The 24,060-nt window shown below is 37.2% G+C and overlaps 1 protein-coding gene across 2 annotated transcripts; it reads right to left on the bottom strand.

Annotated features, from left to right (window-relative positions):
* Positions 1,454–23,760, bottom strand: CRLS1 (cardiolipin synthase 1). 2 transcript variants are annotated; one of them, XM_018057374.1, is made up of 7 exons: positions 23,272–23,760; positions 20,539–20,676; positions 16,239–16,368; positions 7,131–7,216; positions 6,069–6,137; positions 4,394–4,485; positions 1,454–2,457 (listed from the first exon to the last, which is right to left on the bottom strand). In XM_018057374.1, exons 1-7 carry the CDS (start codon positions 23,575–23,577, stop codon positions 2,370–2,372), a joined length of 909 nt encoding a protein of 302 aa, XP_017912863.1. In that variant the 5' UTR covers positions 23,578–23,760; the 3' UTR covers positions 1,454–2,369. The 2 variants fall into 2 exon arrangements, 1 of the variants encoding a protein (XP_017912863.1); XR_001919021.1 differs by lacking the exon at positions 16,239–16,368.

Genomic DNA, 24,060 nt, shown 5'->3' with positions numbered 1-24,060 from the left:
ACGTATGCAAAGACCCTATCCCTATACCCAAATAAAGTCACTTTCATAGGTACTGGGGGTTAGAATCTGAAAAATATCTTTCTGAGGCACAGTTCAACCCCAAACAGAATTTACTTCTAAGAAAAAAAACATTAAATTTGATTCTTATGGTATCTTTTGTTTCTACAACATGCTACAGCACAGAAACCATGCTGCAGAAACTAAGCATATCCAAGTTTGATCTAGAAAATGGAATTGTACTACATATTTCTAGATGTTTGAAGTTTTAAAAAAGCTTCCCAAAATTCTAAGGTGGGTCCCTAGTTTTATCACATATGTATCCAAGAAAAATGGATTGATTTAAAAGATCTACCAGCTCCAAATTTAAAGCTGCAAGGCAAAAGCCCAAAATGTGACTGATATAAAAGCCCTCAGGCATGTGATTAAATTATCCCAGTGCCTTTTAAAGTTTAATACCAAGACTGAATCTGTTAGGTAGAGGCACCAAAATGAATGTCATGCTTGGAGTCTGTATGCATGACTCAAATATACCTAATACAATTCCAATGTTTTATAAACCAGCAGAATTTGTTTTAGAGCAATTCAGTACCCAAAAACCTACAGGTTGTGGGGGGCGGGGGAGTATATTAACAAGAATGAGATTAAGACTTGACTACTAAAGAGACTACGGATCCAACTATAAGTCACTCCAAATAGTACCAATGCTAGACCACAAGTGAGCATAACAAAAAACAAAATTTTAATTTCCCCCCTACTTTATTTCAAGTTCTCCCTTTTAAAAACATTTTCACGTGCTTATATTTTGCTAGTTCTGAGACATGTTCAATGTGCCTCTTGGGTGGTCCAGCAATCTGACTTCCACTTCTCACTGCCACCCAGGCCATTATGAGACATTAAAGGAGGTTCCAGAAGGGGAGAATGACTAGCCTCACACAGCCCTTCTCTCACCCACTTCCACTGGAGTCCATAGCAGTGTCCCTGGCTGCAGGCTTCCGTACTTTTCAAGCCAGGGGTGACTCAGCAGCTAATCTGGGAACAAGGAAGCCAGGCCCAGCAGGCAACAAAGAACACACTGATCCAAGGTTGCCACAACTGAGAGGCATGGATTTGGCTTATAACTCCTTATAATTTTTAACACAGCTTAACAGGCTACATTTAGATAACCTCACAGTATGAGGCTATATTACACTTGGGTTAGTACCTGGGACAATGAGCCACAACAGGCCTCCACTCTGAAGAGGAAGCAGCCAGCACTAGCCACATGTCTTCCTCTCCTTGTACCTTCCATTCTCTTAAACATGACAGTGTAGTAAGAAAAGGACTTTTAAATCAGATGATCCTAAATCAATTATTTTTACAATGTAAGTGCAAGTGACACAGCTAAATGGACTCTATGAATCATAAAACTTCCACAACAGCAGATGACCATAGGATGCTATACAAACAACCCAAGTTGAGGGTCATTTTTTTCCCAGCTCTTTTATTCCTTTAACATCTTAACAAAAGAACATTCCTCAAGTTTAAAAAAAGAAAAAAACTTTGAAAAATATACAGTTTCATATTATTTACATAACATACAAGTACAGGTCCCAGTATCATACAAACATATGTTAGAGATATAGTGGGAAGGTACGATATAACTCACTGCCTCCTGAATGGCTAGGGTAACGGACAGGTTTGCATTTTCCAACTACCTTTGTCACTTATTATCCTGATGCAAGGCACCTGAGAGGTTGGAAGACTTCTGAATGGAAACTTCAATAGCTTCCATTTTGATCTTATTGATTTCAAAATTGACTACATTTTAAATCTCTTTACAAGTTTACTTTATCCAAAACTAAGCTACCTTTATAGTCATTATCCTAGATAATCAAATATTAATGACATGTACTGTTAATACACACACAGATCTAAAAGTCAAACATACAACTGTGCAGCTAAGTTATACAGGATTTTATATTTAACCCCAGGACACTCCCTAGTGCTTTGTGAGCAATCTAAATTTATTAAAGTGACAACTCTTCAGTTTCCATGCTCTCAGCTGGCTTTTTCAATGTATTTTTTTAAATGGCTTAAAAAAAAAGACTGAAAATAATTAGAATTGCTACTTATAAATTAATCAAGAAACCTAAGATAAAAAAATCCTAAATTATAGTTTTATTTGTATTTAAAAATATGTTGGAAATTCTGTATATGCCCATGATCAAGCTTATTGTCAATGCACATTACTTAAAATTTTGATGACATGGTTTGTTCTGACAAGTCCTCCTTCAAGCTGAACACGAAAATGAGGGAACTCCTGTAGACTTCCACTGGCCCTGCCATTGTTGATGTGTACTGCTTCCTTGTTAACGATAATGGATGACTTTTCATCTGCCTTTTATCACCTGGACAGTTTTCCGGCCATAATGATAATAACTGTAAGCTGATGCAGCTGTGGTAAAAGCTGTAAAACACCTTTTATGGAAGAAAAGAAAATTTAGTGTAAATGGTAACTATAAATATACATAAAGAATACACATAATATATACTAAAGAATACATTTAAAAGAGTTGTTTAAAAGTAAAAAAGGCTGTTAGTATAATTTTTTTTAACAAGAATCTAAATATATCGCTTTTTCTTAAGACTTCATTTGAATCAATAATGTCAAACAAAATTAATCTAGTTAACGAATCTGAAAAAAAAATAACAGCAATTGTCATTTTTACCCAGACATTTTTGTATGACAGGTAGTTTTATTTTCACAGCCTCACCTTACAGAGGAAACACTGCCCCAGAGAGCTTGCTCAGGGCCACAGAACTATGAGTCTGGCCTGGTTCCAACTCTAGAGCCTTTGTGCTTCTCCCACTGTTCCATGCTGCTTAGAGTATTAGTATTAGAAGCTATTTCTTGCAGACTTGGGGAATTCTAATAATCTGAGTCATTTTAAATACAATTCAGCTTTCTTTACTTAAAATTAATAGAAATTAATCATATTCTCTTTGAAATGACATGTGATGCTCAGGGCTCGCTGACTGTATGCAGCTAATAGGTTCGTTTTTATGCACACATGAGCTTCTGCTTCTGCCAGGTGAGGTGCAGGTTCATCAAGACCATTTTTGTTTGACCCCAAACTTGTTTATGCCAGTTTAATATCCTAAATTCACACATAAATTTAATGAAATATACATGTAGGACGAGTTGCTGTTTCTGAGAATTAAGCTAGAAGCCTTGGAAAGGCAAGGCAATCTGCTAAACACTACTGCTGAAGTAAGTAGACAATATGGGCTTCCCTGCTGGCTCAGTGTACCTGCCTACCAATGCAGGAGCACAGGTTTGACCCTGGGTTGGGAAGATCCCCTGGCGAAGGAAATGGCAACCCACTCTAGTACTCTTGCCTGGGAAATCCCATGGACAGAAGGAACCTAGCAGACTACTATAGTCCTCAGGGTGGCAAAGGAGTTCAATGCAACTTAGTGTCTAAACAACAAGTAGACAATATAATTGCTAAAATACTGGAGAAAACAATAAAAATCTACAAAGTTTCTATACTCTGCTTCATAAATGTCTTACATTCTTATATCATTTTAAAAGAAAAGAAAATGAAAATCAGAGTTTGTGTTATGGATGCAGTTTTTTGCAAGAAAGAAAAAATATCCTACTGATGAGCCTAAAATCAAAGAAAATGAGTTCAGCTTATACCAGAAGATATAGGCCGAATGAGTATACAATTTATATTTTAGCAAATAAAATGTTCAGCATGTGTATCATTTTTAAAGCTTCTTAGCTTAGCTGACTTTAGTTAACCATTTTCTGGCTCAGACTGCATCAAGCAATGCTTTAATTATCAAGTTAGAAATATAGTTAAAATATAGAGCTTTAGTATCGGTGTGATGTACATGGACTCAAAGTATGAATCTGACACATTTTCAAAGCTACACATAATCTTAACAAAATAAAATTCAAACTCCTTTCTCCACGTTTCTTCCCCACTCTGCCCCCTTCATCAGGCTGGGTGCACTTCCTTTTACCCACTCTCCTATACATCTGAGTTTTGCCAGAGTCTGTCCTTCACCAGAAAGGCTTCCCCTCAGTCTCTCTCCAACTAGACTTCATGGCTCAAATGCCACTCCTCCCTGCAGCTTTTCCTCCTCTTCCTACTTGGAACATTTTTCTCTCCTCCAAAACCCCAACATAATATCTCTCATCCCTTATAACTTGCATGAAACCCCTATAACTTCTACATCCTATAATTGATAGTAAGCTTCTTAAAAATGGTATCAATCAAAAAATATAGCCCCTACAGCTTTACCCTGTGTTTAACAAACATGATTAAGGACAAAGTAATTCTAGGATTGTCACAATAAGCCATTTTGTTGATGTCCTCAGAGAATAATTCTAAGTTAAGCTTACCACAGGATCTGAAGGTAAATGCTGTCAGCATAATTGAAAACTGGAGCTGCCAAAGAAGCCGCCACCAAGATTAACTGGACTGCTGTGTTTACCTTTAAAAAAAGAAGTCACAAATGAACAGTGCAAACCCAGCCATGTTTCATGCTCATGAGAGAAAGGCATAACCCATCACAGTATAACACAACAGACTCTCAGCATGCCTGATGTTGTAATATCTCTGCCAAAAAAGCTGGCATTCACACAAAAGGCTGAACTTTACTAACTGGCTCATCTGTCTGCACAGCTGCCCTTTGCAAAAGGTGGGGAAGGGCAACTATCAGAAAACACCATTATCTTGAATTTTCATAGCAATTCAGTAACATCGTACAGTTCTTTGCCTTTTTCTCATTTACCCATTAAAATAGACCTGAGAATATGGAAATAGTGAGGCTACTCTTCACAGGTGAAAAGGTCATGAGTTAAGTGACTTGCCTACAGTCTAGCAGGTTACAGATCCAAACTGAGAACCCAGATTTCCTGGCACTTCATTTAATGCTCCTTTCACTAGCATTAGGTTAGATATGCAAGTTAGAAAGTTGAAATGCATTCATCTCCATGAGAGAGGCTCTCAGGAGGAAATGAGTAGGTTTCCCTACCCTAAAAGACAGTATGGTGGAGAAAAGGAAGACGACAAAACCACTGGAGATTTTCTCTACTCATCTATAGATATACATTCTGGGAAAGTAGGTGATATGTTGAAGGAAGCACCAATGTTCTCTCATCCATTCTGCAGCCAGATTACAAGGATTCCACTCCATTTTTAAAAAGAAGTAATAAAAATTGTCTGAAGAACTTCTTGTAAGACCAAGGAGTTGAGGCATTTGTTCCTAGCACCTCTTTAAGCCACTTTCCATATGGTGCTATACTTCAATTGCTATACTTGATACATATAAAAGTCACAGAAATAAATAAATAGGTAAATAAACAAATAACCAACCAACCAATCCATATTTGTAGGTAAAAATTAACCCCAGGGAGTCTCTGGTTTAACAGTAATCATCCTTTTGTCCCAAAGATGACTGGCATTCCTAACCTGTTAAACCTCTATCACAGGGATGGAGCAAAATAATTACAGCAAACTTAAGTGCCTCAATAGGCATTAACAGTGTCCTCTCTGTGTGCAAAGACTAGCATGCAGTTATTGTCCTGAAAAGGGCTCAGGACAACAGATAGATAACTAAGAGCAGGAGTTGTTTATTAGTGAATAAAACTTTCTCCTATCTCCTTCCATGTAATTGCATGGATATTGCACCTGAAAGAGACCTTATTATATGGTGTTTCCACTACAGGGAGGGGTGGATAATGAAAGCAGAAAGAAATCTTCATACTCTCTTCGTGTCTCAATCAATATGCAATTATACTTCTACTTTCTCCACCTCCCCTATGTGATGGCCCTAATACTTCATTCAGAGACTTAAATTCTTAGACCACCAGACTACTATCACAAAACATACATGTATACTAGAGCTCCAGAGAGCCTGGAGGACAAAAGAACTGGGTTGATGACTCCACTCTATCCACTATGGTCGGTGCATTAAAATCTATCTTATTTTCAGCTGCTCCAGACTGAGGTTTATACTCATTATAATAATCCACAAGGGAATAATAACTTAAAAGGATGTTGTGTGTCTCTTACCTTACTGATGAAGGTTGGTTTTAACCTAGCAGTGGCATAACAAGGATTGAAATATTTAGAAAGTGTTCGCTGGCAGAGGACAAAAAAAAAGGATAAACTTTATTCAATTTATTAAGTTTAAAATAAATAGTTTGCTATTATTAATATATGTAACAGTTACTGAGTGTATACCACATGCCTGGCTATATGCTAGATCTATCACAAGGTCTGGCTGACGACATCTTTTTACTAAACAAATCTCCCTCATCACTGTTTTTCCTTTATAGGCTAAAAAATCAAAATGAATAAAATGTTGACATTTCCACTGGACTGGGAATCAAAAGATGAGGCTGTTATGCTCATGTAGTGATTATTAGCTAAGTTATGCTTATCTGCTCAAATATTTGTAAAGCCAATGAACAAAAGTGCAAACAAATTATCCTTTGCTTATAAAACTGTAATTTTTAAAAACCAGTTCTAGAGAATCCATAGTAGAAGCTAAGTTACACAGGAAAGGGTGCTTAGTCACACAAAACACTCTTAAGAAGGGACTTCCCTGGTGGTCCAGTGGCTGAGACTCTGAGTTCCCAACGGAAGGGATTGGGGTTCAATCCCTGGTCAGGGAACTAGATCCCACATGCCACAACTAACAGAGCCTACAAGCTGCAATGAAGATTGAAGACCCTGCATACCACAACTAAGAGGCAGCACAACCAAATAAATATTAAAAAACAAAAAACCAAAAAACATTCCTAACAGAGTTTGCTGCTAGGGACAGGACTAGTTGGCCTGAGTTTTATGGGCTATCAACTAAAACGATTTTGACTTAAAATAAAAACATGCTTTAAAAAAATGTATTAAGTCACATGTTCACTGAACAGCTACTATAACGGTGATTCAAAAGCAAGATGATAGTCTGTTTTCTTTAAATTCCTAGTAAATGGATTAAATACATAATTGTCATAAATTATTCCCATAAAATCCCATAAAATTCTCATGAAAATCAGTACACAATAGTGTTTTTTTTCCTTCTGCCTTAAGATACAAATACTACTAAAAAACATTTTTTTGAAACAAACTCACCGGTGTTGGAAGAGTTCGATACCTGACATAAAACACAGCAGCAATCAACATTACATCTCTTGAAATTATCATATAAGTAAGTGGAACTGAAAATCAAATATAAGATAATTTTGATTGGAATTCTGAAAATTATTTAGACATTACACATAACATAAAGCCTTACCATAAACTGGTGTTTCACCTAAGTAAAAATTTTATAATAAACATATATTGATGCCTGTCTAGGGTCCTTACCATGAACCAGTAATTTCTATATTCTTTTACCTGCCTTCAGAACAAGGTGAAAGACAGATTATGTTTTTAAGTTGTAATTATCAGTGTCAGCTCTACTCGGCCACCACCATTTTCTTGTTACTTCTCGGCTTTATAAGTTTGGAAAAAGATAACCTCACTATAATTACATGGAATGAGACTGTAAATAGGTTGGAAAAGATGTCAGGACTCAAGCCATTCTGACTTTCAAGAACTGACTGTTTGCTTCTGTAGTCTAGATTATTTTATGAACAGCAAATTTTGCTATATGTACACTTGTGGAGAAACAATATCTTCAATTTTGCCTGGCCAGTTCCTATCCAAGCAATTTCCATTTTTTCTTCTGCTCATTCAGTCAATGAATTCTAACTAAACATGAACTCAACTTGTTGATAGTTTTCTCATTATTCCTAAGATCCTACAGGATAGCCCCAGAGCCAGAAGAAGGACATTTTAAATGGACACCCAAGGAACTCCTCCTGCTCCCTTGTTCAGTAAGAATGGGAGGGCAGAGGTCTTGTTTCACTTAACATCCTTCCACATCAAAGGAAGTTTTAACCATGACTATAAATCACATTTTATTAAAAAGAAATATTTTTTAAAGGAAAAAATATTGAGGCTAACACTCAGTTCAAATTGTTTCAGTTACTAAAATAAAAGGATCATGCATAGCCCTTCCATAATACCTTCAAACAGCTCTTCTTGAATTACCTTTAAGGCTATCCTTATGGTCTGCTCCAATTTTGACATTCTATTGGTTCAGCAACTTAAGAACAATCTCACTAATTAATTACAAATTTAAAACTTAAATCTCTGCTGGTTGTGGCTGTTATATACATATAAATGTTGATCTATGGTGTAGTACTTCATGACAAGATGATTCCAAAGAGAAAATGCTTATCCACTCAAATCACGGCATTTAAAGCATAAAAAAGACTCCACTGTATGAACCAAATAACAAAACAATCCAGTCATGATTTTTAGCAGGGTTTTTGTGCCTGTAAACCCAACTTTTCTATATAGCAATAATCAGCTGCAAAATCAAATAACAATCAGAGTTTAAAATGCAGCAAACTCATACAAATTATATATAGTAAACACAACATTACAGGAAAATAAACATCTGTTATTGCAGTTCATCATCACAAGTGGAAAAGAATATAAGAGGTTTCTACCGAAGAACAGATGAGGTGATTCAATATACTGCAAAGCAGTGGGTTCTAGTTTTCTTAACTACCAAAATTACCATTTATTGAGCATCTGGCACAATTTAAGCATTATATACATATTATGTCATTTAATCTACATATCATCTCCATGAAATGTGAACCATCATTATCTCCATTTTACCAATAGGAAAACAAGCCTCAGGCAGATTATATATCCTGGCCAAGGTCACCAGTTAGTCAGTGGTACTGCAAAATCCATCTCTGGACTCAGTTCACCATCTGTCAATCTGTTTGATAGAGGAAAGCACTGTTTAAAAAATCAAGTGTTCCCCAAACTAACTACTCATCACAGAATCACCTCAAAGAAGTTTTGTAAAAGCATAGATGAAAACTCCCTGGGGGTTCTCAATACAGCCAGACTGAGACCGGGGCTGCAAGGCCTCTGCCAACTGACAGCCTGTATACTGTACGTACAGGCTCTTATCTTTCATTCGAAGGGAACTTTGTCCAGTTCCCTGGTTTTTGAATCTCCTAACTGTTCTTGCCTTCTTTCTCAGTCTTCCCTTCCATTTTCTTCCAGGGCTAAAGCAGCTTTTCTTTTGTCTATTAGAGTACGACAGCGTGTTAGTGGAGGTGTAAAATGTGTCAGGGAATGCTCCAAGATTTTCTTCTCTATTTGCTAATTCTGTCTGAAATACAGTTTCTGCAACAAGGAAGTACATCATGGGCAAATTTTATTAGTGTTAAGGGGGAAATAATAAAATCAAGTCACTTTTACACACAAAGTGATCATTATCAATAGCATATACTGTTGCACTGAAAATTTAACACATAGCCACACTCATTTGTTTATGTATTTTCTATGCTGTTTTCACACTACAATAGCAGACTTGAGTAGTTGCAACAAAGACCACATGACCCACAAAATTGGAAATATTTATTCACTATCTGGCCTTGATTGAAAAAGTCTGCCAACATTTGTTCTACATGCTAACCTCTAAATCAGGACCTCCACAATCTCTAAGGAGCAGATACAGAGCTCCTATCTACAGAACAGACTTACAAGTACTGAAAATTCAGGGCCATGTCTGGTCCCTCCATGTCTGTTCACCCTAGAGGCAATGATACCACTCTATGAATTCCACCAATGCTCAGAGAGCACCCAGTTAACATTTTACGAAGTGAGTAGCCAAGGATCACTAGGCATTTTAACAAAGCCTCCATCATAAAAGAGAGACTAAAACAAACAGGTAAAAAGAAAGAGTACACACACATATCCACACACATAAACAGAAGATATCCTGAAATGATGATATTCACCTATGATGTAAGAAAAGGACTTTTTTTTTTTTTAAAAAAAAGAACACATAGAACAAGAGCTCTTGGAAATTAAAAGTGACATCAATAAAAATGTCAATAAAGGGATAAATGACAAAGTTGAAGAAATCTCCCAGAAAGAGAATAAAAGTTTCCAATAAGAAGAGAATCTAGAGAAATGTTTAGAACTTAAGGATAAGCTTTCAGACAGAAGGGGCCTTCTCATTACCCAGCACAATGGAAGACAGACTCTAGAACATAGACTATTGTAAACTCTCAGGCCAACAAGGTTAAAAAAAAAGATCCTTAGGTTCAGCTTCTGTTAATATCTGAGTAGGTAGTAATTCTCCTGCTAACACAATTAAAGACCATTTTTAAAAAAACCTTGAAAGTGAAAAGCTTATAGGATGCTAAGAAAGTATCACAATGAGAACTTGAGAAAATAAGCCTAGGCACTCAGAGCCACTGTCTGTGACCCTAGAGAAGTAAGCAACAAAACCAAATAAAACAAAGGGGTTTTGGCAGCTTTATGTGACGGCGGAACCATAGTCAAAGCCGGAGTCCTCAGGTTGGGCAGTGACAAACCACTTCCTAGCTTTAAGCTAGGATCTGAACAAATATTCCCACAGGGTTGAGAGAGGAGTTGGCCCTAAGTAAACTAAACCTTAAAAGAATGTTTTATCTGGCCATCTAGGTAGTCCCAGACTATCAGCATTCCTAGACACCTGGCAGAACTGAACAAAAAATCTCTTCCAGAGAGTGATGCCATCATCCTATACATCAAAATATTTCTCCAAATTATTTTAAAATATTAATACAGTGTCTAACAGTTTAAAAATACCAAAGACGTAAGATACCATGAGTAAAAATCAATAGAAACAGACACATGAAAGAGACCCTCAAAAGATATTATAAAACTAAAGCTTTCTACGTTCAGAGGGCTATATATAAAAATTAAAGGGATATACATGAAAATTTCAGCAGGAAACTGGAAATTATAAAAGCTGATTTGCTAAGTTTAAAGAAGAATAAAATAGAAAGTCTATAACAAAAAAATACAATAGAAGAGTTAAATGAATTTGGCTCAGCTGACAAGAGAAGCAGTGCAATGAAAGAGTGTGCTTCAGCTTCATTAGTCATCACCTAGAATGGAGTTTAGAAAAATAAAATGAGTAGGTAACATGCAGAAAAGAGGCTCAGACACTTAAAGAATACAGTGAGATCTAACACAGATACACTGCAGTCCCAAAAGGAGAAAAACAGGCAACAATACCTGAAGACTGGGCCTCAGAATTTTTTATACCTGATTAAAGATATCAATCTATACATTAAAAAGCCCAACAAATCACAAGCAGGATAAATAAAAAAGAAAAATCACACCAAATACTTTGAAACTATGAAAAACCAAAGAGAAAGAAGAAATCTTAAAAGCAGCCACAGTAAAAAAGTACCTTGGAAAATGAAATGAGTTAACAGTTGATTTCTTATTACCAACAACAGAAATGAGTAGACAATTGCATGGTATTCTTGTGGGGAAAGTAAGATCCCACACACCATGGAGCAACTAAGCCCATAAGCAACTAGAGAGTCCACGTGCCACAACCTAAGATCCCGCATGACGCAACTAACGTGACACAGCCAAACAAATATTCAAACTGTATATAGACAAAAGTAGGACCGAACATATGGGTCAAATAAAACACAGAGTAAAATGGAAGACTGCTACACAAATAGCAGTAATCATAGTAAATGGATTAAGTTTTCCAGTTGAGAGAGAAAATATTTTTAGACTGGCTATATTAAAAACCTATTGTATGTTATTTACAACCAATACCTAAAATAGACGTAGACAAGTTGAAAGTGAAAGATTTATTTATCATGCAAACCAGAGATAAGCTAGTGTAGCTAAGGTAATATTCATTAAAAACAGACAAAAGCAAAAATCATTTCTAAAGATACAGAAGGTCACTTCAAAATAAAATATTCAATTCACCAAGAAGACATAACAATTTTACTTTATATGTACTTAACAGCATAACTTCAAGAGACACAAAGCAAAAATCAGAGCTCAAAAGAAAAACTAATGGAAAACTAGACACAGCAGGAAACTTCACTCTCTCAGTAACTGACAGAAAAGCAGACTAAATGTAAAAAATAAGTCAGTAAAGAAATAAAAGTAAAATAAAAAAAAGAAATAGAAAAAAAAGAAATAAAAGTAAATAAAAGTAATTTATTAGGACTAAAAATTTGATGAAATGGACACACACAGACCATCATACCCAATGATCACAGAATATACATTCACTCAAAAAATGCCTAAAAATTTTGTTTATAAAATTTGACTGTATACTGGACTGAGGGGCTGAAAATCACAGAGCATGTTCTTCGAATACAGGTAATTATGCCCAAAATCAGTAACAACAAAAATTGTTAGAAAATCCCACAAATTGAGAAATAAATTTTTATTATCCACAGGCCAAAGAAAAATCATAATAGAAACAGATTACTCTGAATTCAGATAATGATAAGAACACAAATATCAACGTATGAGAAACAGTGAAAAGGAAAATGCAAAATGCCTTAAATGCAAACATTAAAAAAGTAAAGCTGAGAGAATTCCCTGGTAGTCCAGTGGTTAGCACTCCACGATTCCACTTAGGGGGCACAGTTTCGATTCCTAAGCAGGGAACAAAGATCCCACCAGCCACACAGCATGGTCAAAAAACGGAATGAGTTAAACATTCATCTACAGCTGCACTGTTCAATACAATAGCCACCAGGTACATATATAAAGCACTTGAAATGTGGCTAGTCTGAACTGAGATGCTGTAAGTACAAACCGCACGCTGGCTTTTGAAGACAGGATATCAAAAAAAAAAAATCTCATAAATGATTATCGTTTATACAAAGAAATGACTATTTTTGATCTAGTGGATTGAATGAAATGTTATTAAGGGGAGGGGGTAGCACAGGCAGCAATGCATGCTCAGAACATGCTGTCTCCACTGCAGCAGAACAATCTCACACACACACACACACACACATTTCACCTGTTTCCCTTCACTATGACTATAACTACTAAAAAAATTTTAATTAAATCTATGGTTCCCATTATATCTCTACAAGAGGGGACTGATCTAAAGGATTTAGAAAAGAACATCGGAGAAAAGCCAAAGGATGACACAGAAATAAATCAGAGAAATTTGACAAAGCTCAAAGTTGGTTCTTTGTAAAGATTCACAAAACTGACAAATCTCTGGCAAGACAAGTCAAAGAAAAATAGGGCAAATAACTAAAAATTAGAATGAAAGGGGGGACACTACATACCCTACAGACATCAAAAAGTTAATGTGGATAACTTTAACTTATAAATAGCTTATGGTAATTTTTTTAAATGTCACTGAAATGAATCAAGTTCCTAGAAAAACATCGTAACTAACAAAACAAACAAAAGATGAACCAGAAAAAACTGAACATATATATATATTTTTAAAAGTGAATCAATTATTTTAAAATGTTTTCCCCAAGAAAACTCCAGGAATCAATGGCTTCAACAAGTTCTACCAACATTCAAAGGAATAACTGAAATCTCACACAAACATTTCCCAAGAATGGGGGGTCGGGGAGGAAGTACACTCCCTAAAATTCATTTTATGAGATTAGTACAAAACTTGATATTAAAACCTAACAAGGGCATTTTTAGGAAAGAATTTTAAGCCAATTTTATGAATCTAGATATGAACTGACAAAATATTAGTAGTAAACCAAATACAGCAATATCTTCAAAATATATCATGATCAAGTTGGATTTATAACAGGAATGTCATCAGGTTGATTTAATTTAGAAAATCAATAATGTAATTCACTATACATTAAGCTAAAAGGGAAAAAATATAACTACCATAATACATGAAGAAAAAGAAATTTCATAAAATTCAATATCCAACATAAAAATAACTTCTGAGCAAACTCCCTGTAGAAGTGAACTTTACCCTTACAAAGGGGTTCTACAAAACTCTACAGGAAATGTCATATTTAATACTGAAATATTGAAATCTTTCCTTCTGAGACATAGATACCACTCTTAGTCAACACTAAAGTGTGTACTATAGTGAGGCAAAATTTTAAAAAGATAAAAGTGCTGATGAAGAAATACACTGTCATCAATTATAGACAATACATAATTGAGGATGCAGAAACTCCAAGAGAATATACATTTATATTATCAGAATAAGAGTTCAGCTTTTGCTAGACACAAAAATTAACATTAGAAATGGATCTTATAAATAAGCAGCTATGACAAAATGAAATATTAACAGAGCTACATTTATAAAAGAATCAAGAATTATCAGTGACCTAGGAATAAATCTAATAATTACTGATTACTTCTCAAGAAATAACTAACATTTTGACATATTAATAAACCTAAATAGAGTATATACAACACGTTTGTGGACTGGAAGACAGTATTATAAAAACATCAATTCTTCTAAATAAATCTGTAAATTCAATGTATCCCAATAAAATCCCAACAAGTTTTTTCTGGGAAACTTGAAAGCTGATTCTAAATCAAAATGCCAAGAGGTAAGAATATCAAGATGGAAAAACTTGTTCTATCATATATGAAGACTTTTAGCAAAGTAGTAGTAATTAGGGACAGTCCTGAAACAAAGATAGACAAATCAATGGGGAATAAACTAGACAACCCAGAAAATGATTCATGTATATATGTAAATGGTTTTTTAATAAAAAGCGCTGGGATGGATAATTGAGTGTCCAAAGAAGCAGTTAGAAAATTAATCTGAGAGAATTTTTTCAAACCATCAACTAAGAATAATGTTAAAAAAAGAATCTTAAAAGTTTCTAATTCAAAACATAATTACATATAAAGGAAAAGGTATCAGAATGGCATGAGACTCCTCAACAGCAAGATGAAATCTGGAAACCTATAGAACAAGGTCTTCAAAATTCTGAGTGAAAACAATCTGCAACTGAAAATTATACCCCTTTTGAATTTCAATCAAGTATGGAGAGTAGAATAAAGACATTTTAGACATCTGCAGAATAAAGCCACTGTATGCCTCTAAAAGCTTGCTGCCATGCTGCATCCGAGCACAAGAAACAACTGGAGACTGCACTCCACACGGGAGCCATGGGAAACACAGACCCAACACAGGAGACAGTGAATGGAAGCGCCCAGAATGAGAATCAGTGACAGTGAGGGCTTGAAAAGCAACCTACACCAATTACACCAACATTATCCATAATGCCAAAACCTAGAAACAGTTTCTACTTTCAATAGGAAAATACCTGGCTAACCTTTGTGTAAAACAATACAACAAAATACAAAGTAACTCCAAAAAAGCTTCATGGGAAGCATGAAAATACACACACCACACAATAATCTTAATTATGAATGTTAACAGAATGCTCCTTAGGATCTTTTTTCCTACAAATTATCTATATTATGTATAGCATACTCCTGCCCATTCAATACTCCCAACCATATACACACCATAATCATGACTTTCAAAGAAGCACACAAACAGTAGTTTAATTCATTTTTAAATTTGGTCATGCAGATTTAAAAGCCTAATGATGGAGGAGAAAAAGAATCTCTAGATTGAGAAGAATGTACTAGACTGAAACACCACTACACGTCTTCCTATCAAATGTCAGTAACAGCATGGTACTGAAGGAGCAAGTGGCAGTTTCTTTGTTTTCAATCCTATTTCTAACTCAGAAATAAACAGTTTAATCTACACCAAAGGATAAAAACTGAGAAACACAGCTGAAGTAGAAAATGAACAACCCAAAAAGCAGTACAAAATACAAAAGATCATAAAATTTTGTTACAAGAGTATTCAGACAATGTACAAACTACATGATAATTGAAATTGCTTAATAGTGTCTAGTAATAATAATAACAAAGTGAAATTTTATAGACATCTCTAGGCCTTCAGAACTCTCATTTATTAAACTGTACTTAGTAAATAAGATGACTCAGGAAAACTAAATTCTCAGCTACACACTGAGAAAATATAATAGTTTCAAAAGATTCCAGGATAATGTAAATTGGCACTGTGAAATATGTGCTCAATTTTAATTTTAAACAATTTTACTAAGAAAACAGATTCTACTAGCATATACAAAGTCATAAATTTGAAAGTAAAACAAACAGCATGGCAAGCAAAACAGTTCAATAGTTTAAAATTAGGGAAACAAAAAAATAAAATTAGGGAAACACTTTAAAGTTGCAAAACATATTTTTGGAACAAAAATTATTTGTCTATCAATCAAGAGAAATCCTAAGCTGACTAATGCCACTCTTCCCTGTACTATTTAAAAGCACACATGACGGCGCTCTTACCTGGAATAAGATCTGCATAGGTCAAGCTAATATATAAGATACTGATAAGTATTTTATCAGCAAGTGGATCAAGAGCACTTCCCAAAGCTGATTTCTGACTGGCCCAGTTTCGAGCAATAAATCCATCCAACTGAAAATAGAAGTGTTTTTTTTTTTAATAAATGTCATAATGGGTACAGAGTAGGTATCTTGAAGATTAAAAGGTACCAGAATAACTATACTTTCATAAAATGTAGATAAAACCTCTCCTGTTTCTTACTCCCAAATCTCCTGTTTTACTGGTATACATTTAACTTTTAAATTACCAATTGGTTAGAAAATAATTTTACTTTCCTACAGTACTTTTCTTTTTCAAGGCCTTCAGCTATTTCTCAATGTTTCCACAATGCCCCTTTGAGGGATGAACCCAGACACAAATTTAGAGATGTAAAGAACCCAAATAAAACTCAAAGAAAGCATGACTGACAAAGCATAGACTAGGCACCCCCTACTCTCAAATCCTCGGCTATTTCACTACACCCAAAATAGCTGCTTTTACTTGCAAGGGCTACTCTTTAACGGCAAAATCTTCTAACTCCCACTCCTACCTACTTTTCTATAACAGTATCCAATTCTCTAAGTTTTAGCTGTTATTATTTTTAACTGTTATCATCAATATTTTTTGTCTAGTGCCACTGTTAATTCCATGGCTGACTAGATTTGCATGACTTGTACCTGAATAAAATATTCAATCCTTTGTATTTGGCCTATTTAAAATTTGATTTTCACTACTCTTGGAAACAAATTATATTTTACAGCAGAGGTCATACTTGGTTTCCTGGGAGCCAAGGGGCCTGCAGGTTGGTTTTATTTGAACTGCCCAGAGGTTTTCAAAATATAAATTAGTTGCCAATATTTAAATATTCAAAGTCTTACCTCAAAAAATCCACATCTCCAAGCTCACTTGAGGAATGGGAAGAAAATTGACTGAAACCAAGCACTGCCTATTTTCATTAAACAACATAGCTATTAACTGTGTAACTCTGGGCACAACATTTGGCCTAAGCCGAAACTGAGGCTTAGGCCTTTCCTTTCCTTTCCTTTCCTTCCTGTAAAAAAAGAGAGATAATGCTACCTACCTCAAAGGGTAGGATGTCTCAGTACATAACATGATTAAAATCTGTTTAGCACTCAGCACTCCGTAATCCTCAAAAACATCAGTTATCAACTATTACTACCTCAACTGAAAAAAATCTATTTTCCTAAGTATACTAGAGGTAACACTAACAGAAAGAGCCTAGACCTGGGAGTTAGGGCCTCGGAAGATTCAGGTGCCAGTTCAGTTTCTGATCTCAGTCTCCCATTTTTTCACCATCATCTTCTCACTCTCATTGCTCCTCTACCCACACTGGATTCCAAGGTCATCAACACCACTTTTTCTTTGTAAATCTCTGTAACTCCCTATTCCACTCTCTCTCAATACTACTTAAATACATCTATCATGTACTCTAAGCTGATACCCAAACAGCTGAACACCCAAAAACACCTAAATGAGCTGATCAGTTTCACTTTTACATGACCACAAATCTCCTGTGGGCACTCAATACTGCCTGGTAAACCTACACCTGCTTACTATGTTGACCTTCTCCTTTCAGCCTGCCCTTGCCACAAACTGACTCCATCCCTCCCAAAGCCTCTCTCTAGCTCATGATCATGTCCATATTTCCTCAAAAAGTAAAAGCAGATTGTCAGCACTCCCTCATATTCCCACCTCTGAATCCCACCACCCACCAGTATCTAGGCACATTTATCTCTATTATCCTGATCCCTGACCCCAGGTCCTCTTACCTTCTGTGAGTTTCCCCCACCTCCCAAGCATCATCAATCTCTCTCTTCTTAGTCAGTCATTTAATTAATTAGTTAATTAATAACAAAAATTTCCCCAGTATATATTTCTTTATAAACTACGCTTCCTTGACTTTATTCCCCTGTGAAGCAAAGTGACATCTATTGCCATCACTACCTCACATATGCTCACCAACTCACTCTGACTGCCCCATCCTCTAGAGATGGTACTCATAAAGGTCACCAACCTATCCTCAACGCAACTGAAGCACCTTCTTAATATCCAAGACAACTTACTGCTCAATTTTCTTCGTTTCTAACCAGTTTTTCCTTTTCAGTGTCCTTTACCAGCTCCTTCTCCATTTCTCCACTTACTGCTCTTTTCTCTGACCCATTCTCTTCTTTTACCACAGCTTAGATGATTTCATCCAGACTTGACCATCTACATAATAACTCTTAAATCTGTCTCTATGACTTCCTCCAACTTCAAACTATTGTATTCAAATACCCAATTGTTACCTCCATCTGAACAGGCATAACAACTCTTTTCCCACAAACTCTGTCCTACTCTGAGTGTTAACCATCATAGAAAATGTAAACCTCCGTGCATCTGCTTGTTGAAAAGAAAAAAGAAACTGCCTAGCACTCATATTTAATTCCTTTCTTTCATCCCACATATCCAATCCATTAACCTATTAATTCTGTCTTCAAAACATACTCTCAACCCACTACCCTAGATTACTGTATGCCCTCTAACCAGCTCTTGCATTCCTATAATTCCCTTCCCATACACAACAGAAATCAGGCTTTGTCATTCCCCTGCTTAAACTCTCCATGAGTCTAACCATCTGCCCAGTGGCCATTCTAGAGGCATCAAAACCTCCATGGAGTATAAGTGTAAAACCATGCCAGTTGTCCTCTATATTTAGAAAAGTGTAAATGAGGCCTCTTCCACTTAATGAACATTTCAATCTCATGTGGCAACTAAAGAAAACGTATAAACCAAAAAAAACCAAAAAGCAAATTCAGTAACCAAAAAAGATCTTGTCTATTACCAAAAAAACAAAATTCCATTGTCAGTATAATGGTCTTTGACAGACCTGGAGACCATTTTAATAAGTAGAGGCCTTCACACTTCAGAGATAAAAGTAGGGACAAACGAAGAGGTTGTGTGAATGCGGAGAAATTGTGACAAACAGCAGCTAAATTCTCGAAAAAGAGAGGAGGTAGCCACTTTGAGAGACTGTATTTGATGCACATTTGGAAATGTCATATAACAATGCAAACAACCCTCCTTTGTTTATCCTGCAAAACCTTCAGCTAATTCTATACCACTCAACAATGGTATTGGGCAGGTGGACTTTTGTTTCCATGAATCTCAAAGGGAATAGCTGATGTTACAAAGGAAGATGTTATACAAACTGCATTCACAGAAAATGTTTCTCTTTATTCTCACTAAATACTGAGCATAACTTTTCAAACATATATCAGTTTAAAGAGGCACCAAATTACTATTGCTTGTCTGGGTGCTTACTTGGATCTCAGACCAGCCTTGTACAGGAATATATAATATATATACACAACATCTGTTTCTACATGCTTTTGTCCTGATTTAAAATTTTTCCTCTACCATTTCCCCACTTCCTTCAATTTTGTTTTTGCAGGACATGTTTTATAAGCTATTTCAATTTTTTATGCAACAGGTGGGTGTTAAATACAAATAACATCACACATGACAATGACTGGCCGGTCCACAAAAGCCTATATAACACATAGTGCAGCTTTCTGTTATTAAAATTATTTTCCAAGTTCTAACTTGGGAAATAACCTGAACTAATCTTTCCCTCCCTCTAAGCTGACACAGTGGTGTCAAAGTATTCTCTTCTCCTCTGTCCATCTACTGGGAGAGTGGAAGGAAGAAAGCATGCCTAATGTCCACCTAGGGCAGGGTCTTCTGGAAGATAGTCAGAGGGGTATGGAGCAGGAATCAAGGACCAAACCTGTGGGGAGCCTATGGCCTCCTGCCAGCATAAACCTGAGCAGAGATCTGGCCTCTACAAGCTCTGGTCACAACAACTGGCCCACTACTTCCCTCTCCATCAGTAAAACCAACTGTTGCTGCAGATCAGATATTTCTCTCTGCTACATAAGCAGAAAAAAAACAGTCTCAGCTTCTCTCCTTTATTTATATCCCTAAAGCAGGTAGTTGGCCCTTTGAGAATTTCTAAGGCTTTTTTCTTTCATGAAGAAGTTCTCCAATGCCTCCCTACAACCTTTACTTCCTTCCTTAGATAATACAAAGAATAACAGAGTCGCACATAGATGCTAATGACAAGCCTTTACAAAAGTACTAGGTGAAATGCATCTTTGAGGATTTTCTTCCAAGGAAAAGCAAACAGAAGCTGCATTATTTCAGTGTAGTGGAGACTGGGATTTAGAAGGGGAGCAGAACAAGGGGAGAGCCTTTATAACTTACCAAGTCAGTTAGCCCAGCTAAAGCAAAAACTCCTAATGCAATATTAAAATCTTCTTCAATAATCAAATAGCCCAAAACTGGGGCCAAGCCAATCCTCGTCATTGACAACATATTTGGGATTGTCCATGGGTTTTCATACTGAAACATAAAGACAACAAAATTTAAATTAAATACTATAAATTCATACTTTAAATAACTATATACACTGGAAAATACACACCAGCAACTTATAGGTATGTCATGTACCCAAACACAGACTGAAGTACTGACTATATATAGATTTTCTTACTAGAGAGAAGGTATAAAAATATATAAGTCAAGACTGTAATACACGACTTCACAATTACAATTCAACACTAAAAACATACTGCTTTTAAAAATGAAACTTCAACATTGCAAATCAACTATATCCAATAAAAATTTTTTTTAAAGACTTACTTTCCCTTTATACAAAATAAAAAATTTTTAGAAGTGAAACTTCAGGAAAATCTTATACTTCAAGTAGACAAACAGTCTAGAAAGTGTCAGAAAAAAGCCAAATTATCGACCATGGGCATTCTGGCTAAAAAACATTTATTGCAAATAACCTCTCCTCACTCTTCTATACATACCCATCAAAAGACTGCTAAATGCCATACACAGTGTTTGGAGATATGAATGAAGAGGGGTTAAAAACACCTAACTCCATAACATCATCACTAAACTGGAGAGTTGCTGGAAGAAAATGGAACAAGGAATAGTGATTGAAATCCTTGGGAAATCTGTTCAAAATAGCCACAGCAATGTTAAGATCCCCAACCAGAAGCTTAGGGCTTTCACAGCTTCCCTATGGGAGCTTTATGATTCCTTGAAACTTCATTGGAAGGCAAGGTGTCTGAAGTTGGCACCAACAAAAGGGCACCGTGGCAGCTGCTCTAAAGAACATTACTTTCTTGCCAAAACAAAATCTGTTTCACGAAAGGGTACTTCAACTTTAAAGAACTAAGACACATTGCACAAAACTGGGTACAGAAATAATACAGAGAAAATGTCATTTCCTAAAGGTTAGTTTCTCCACTGAGTCAAGACTGCCAGTTTTATCTCATGGGACTATCTCCTCACAAGATAACCCTATTTAACCTCTTTCTCAATCAGTAACCAATTTGTCTGAATCTTAATCTTTTAGAAAATAACAGCATCCACTTCTAAAGACCTGTTTTAAAATACCTTGAACCATTCTGTAAGAAAAGGCAATTCTTTAAAGATACTAAGCTTGTGTTTATAAACAGAACCTGGCAAGAAATGTTCACCTCAGCCTGGAAGGATAATGGGGTTTTGGGGGTCAGGGAGCAGAATACTGTCACTAAAGCTACAGAAAAATTCAAATTTTCTGGGAAACAGCACTACAAACCTCTACTGGAGGACCTTTTATTGAAGGTAAACAATATTAATTAAATGGACTCATTCTTGAAACATTCCAAACTCAAGTTCAAAGGTCCAAGTGTTCAGAGTCCAGAAAAAAAAGATAAGTCTGTTGACGATACTGCAGTACAGATAAATCAAACACTGATCCAGTATAACAGCAACTCACTGAGGAGGGAAGGGGAGGGTACAGTTCATGATTGAGAAAAGGGAAACACAAAGCAAAAGGTCAGAATACAGAGGGCCAAAATTCATAACAGAGATGCCCATGGGACAAAATTAAAGACACAGCTGCAAACAACCACATCATTTCATTTGGTGAATTAATAAACCAGACTGAATGTTCCTGGCACTATGAAAAGGATTCTTTTTAGTTCCACACAAAATATTTCAGTTAAAATACCTCATTAATTTCTAATTATTCAATTTGCAAACGTTTCTAAACTAAAATTAAGAGAGCTAATCTCAGATTACCCAACCAGATAACCTGTGGCATACTCGACCAACTACTGCCGTTCTGGGAAGGACTTCAGCCAGGATATGGCAACCTCAAAGCATCCAGCATTCAAACCCCAACATGCTTTAGCTATTAATGGAGCTGAGACCCCTGCCAGGATGTGGCCAACTCAACCCATGCTGTACAACTGATGAAAGCAGCACAGGGGCCCACTGAAGACATAACAATTGAAGATGTAATAATTGCATGAGTCTTGCTACATGACATCAAAAGCTCTCCCACACTCATGCTCTAATGTCTTCTGTTTGGTCAGTATTTCAACAGGTGAGCAGACAAATATTTTCCTCCTTTACCTCAGAAAGTCTTAATCTTTTTCTATAACTAGAGGTTAAAAGATCTTTTAATAACGATCTAAATTAGTTATCTTTCATTCTACACAATGTTTAAAGTTACCAAAGGTCAAATGGTAGTTAACCAAACCTGCACAAGCAAACAAAGGCCTGTATATATTTTTGAAGACGCTCACAGACTTGCCTTAAGCAGTGGGGATTCGCTTCATAAAATTTAAAATGGGCTTTTAAAAAGATAAGTGAAGGCTATTTTTACCAATGCAATATCCAGAGGAGCGTCCAGCTACAGGTGAGGATAGAGGGGGAGGAGAGGATTCTAACTTGACCACTGAGACGCAAAGAGGATCAGGCTGGTACCGCTGATACTCGTCCCGACCAAATGACCTACCCGTAACTTCTCTTCAGGGAACGGTTTAAAAGTTCTGAAATGGAAGCATCGGACCTGACCAGCCAGGGCACGTTATTCGTGTCCGGGACCGAACCCGCCGGAGCCGTCGCCTCTCCCGTCTCCTCCTTGGTACGTACCAGGTTGGAGGCGCTCGTCGGGCCCCACTGGCCACGTCGGGCCTCAACAGCAGCGTCCTCTCCGGTCGCGGGCCCGGAGGCTGCCTTCTCCGTGCCCGAGCAGTGGGCTCGCGGGCTAGCCCCAGGCAGCCGCAAGCCGAGCGCAGCCGGGCGCAGCCACCAGCGCTCAGCCAGGAAGCCCAGGCAGCCGGACGCGGGCGGCAGCAGAGCCCCGCGGGCGCGCCCCTTTCCCGGCCGCGCTCCCGGTGCCCACGCGGCGACGCGCAGGGCCCCCCAAGAGGCGCGCGCCATCCGCGAAGCCAGCATGACCCTGCTGGCGCTCGAGGGGGACGCAGTCGGCGAGAGCTCAGCAATCTAGGGCACTGGCGAACCGCTTCCTCATCAACTCCCCGCAATATTGGAGAAGATCGACGGCCTCCATCCTGGTTCTCAAACCCTAACACGCTATCTTATACAGGTGGCCTCGGATCGCCAAGGACGGAAGCCTTCGCGACGCTTTTGCGACACCGTCGCCGCTGGGCTTACGAGCGCCCCCGGCGGCTGCGGCACTCTGGCGCCGTTAGGCCTCGCGGGCTGAGAGGGAGGATTTTCGTGCAGCCACTGTCAGCCCGCCCACCGGCTTCGGGGTGGGTGGGAAGGCGAGGGGAGGAGCGCGCAAACCCGACGACGGCGCGGCAGTTGTGGCTGGTATAGGGCAGAAGTCGTCTCCGGTCCTCCCCCGAAACCAAAGGTGTGCGCGGCTCTGGAAGGAGGCGTTGGGGGGTGGGGAGCTTCGTGAGAGGTATAAAT

Source organism: Capra hircus, chromosome 13 (genome assembly GCF_001704415.2).
Source record: "Capra hircus breed San Clemente chromosome 13, ASM170441v1, whole genome shotgun sequence".
Taxonomy (NCBI): domain Eukaryota; kingdom Metazoa; phylum Chordata; class Mammalia; order Artiodactyla; family Bovidae; genus Capra; species Capra hircus.
The sequence above is the reverse complement of the archived record's forward strand: the minus strand, read 5'-3'. Positions and strand labels throughout refer to the sequence as shown.

What these genes read in the sequence shown, in the direction of transcription:
- CRLS1 (XM_018057374.1), bottom strand. Translation starts at nt 23,577, where the DNA reads ATGCTGGCTTCGCGGATGGCGCGCGCCTCTTGGGGGGCCCTGCGCGTC. An exon ending in TAGCTGGGCTAACTGACTTG is followed by an intron (nt 16,369 to 20,538) that starts GTAAGTTATAAA and finishes TTCTATTTTCAG; the next exon opens with TTGGATGGATTTATTGCTCG. An exon ending in ATTTACCTTCAGATCCTGTG is followed by an intron (nt 2,458 to 4,393) that starts GTAAGCTTAACT and finishes CTTCCATAAAAG; the next exon opens with GTGTTTTACAGCTTTTACCA.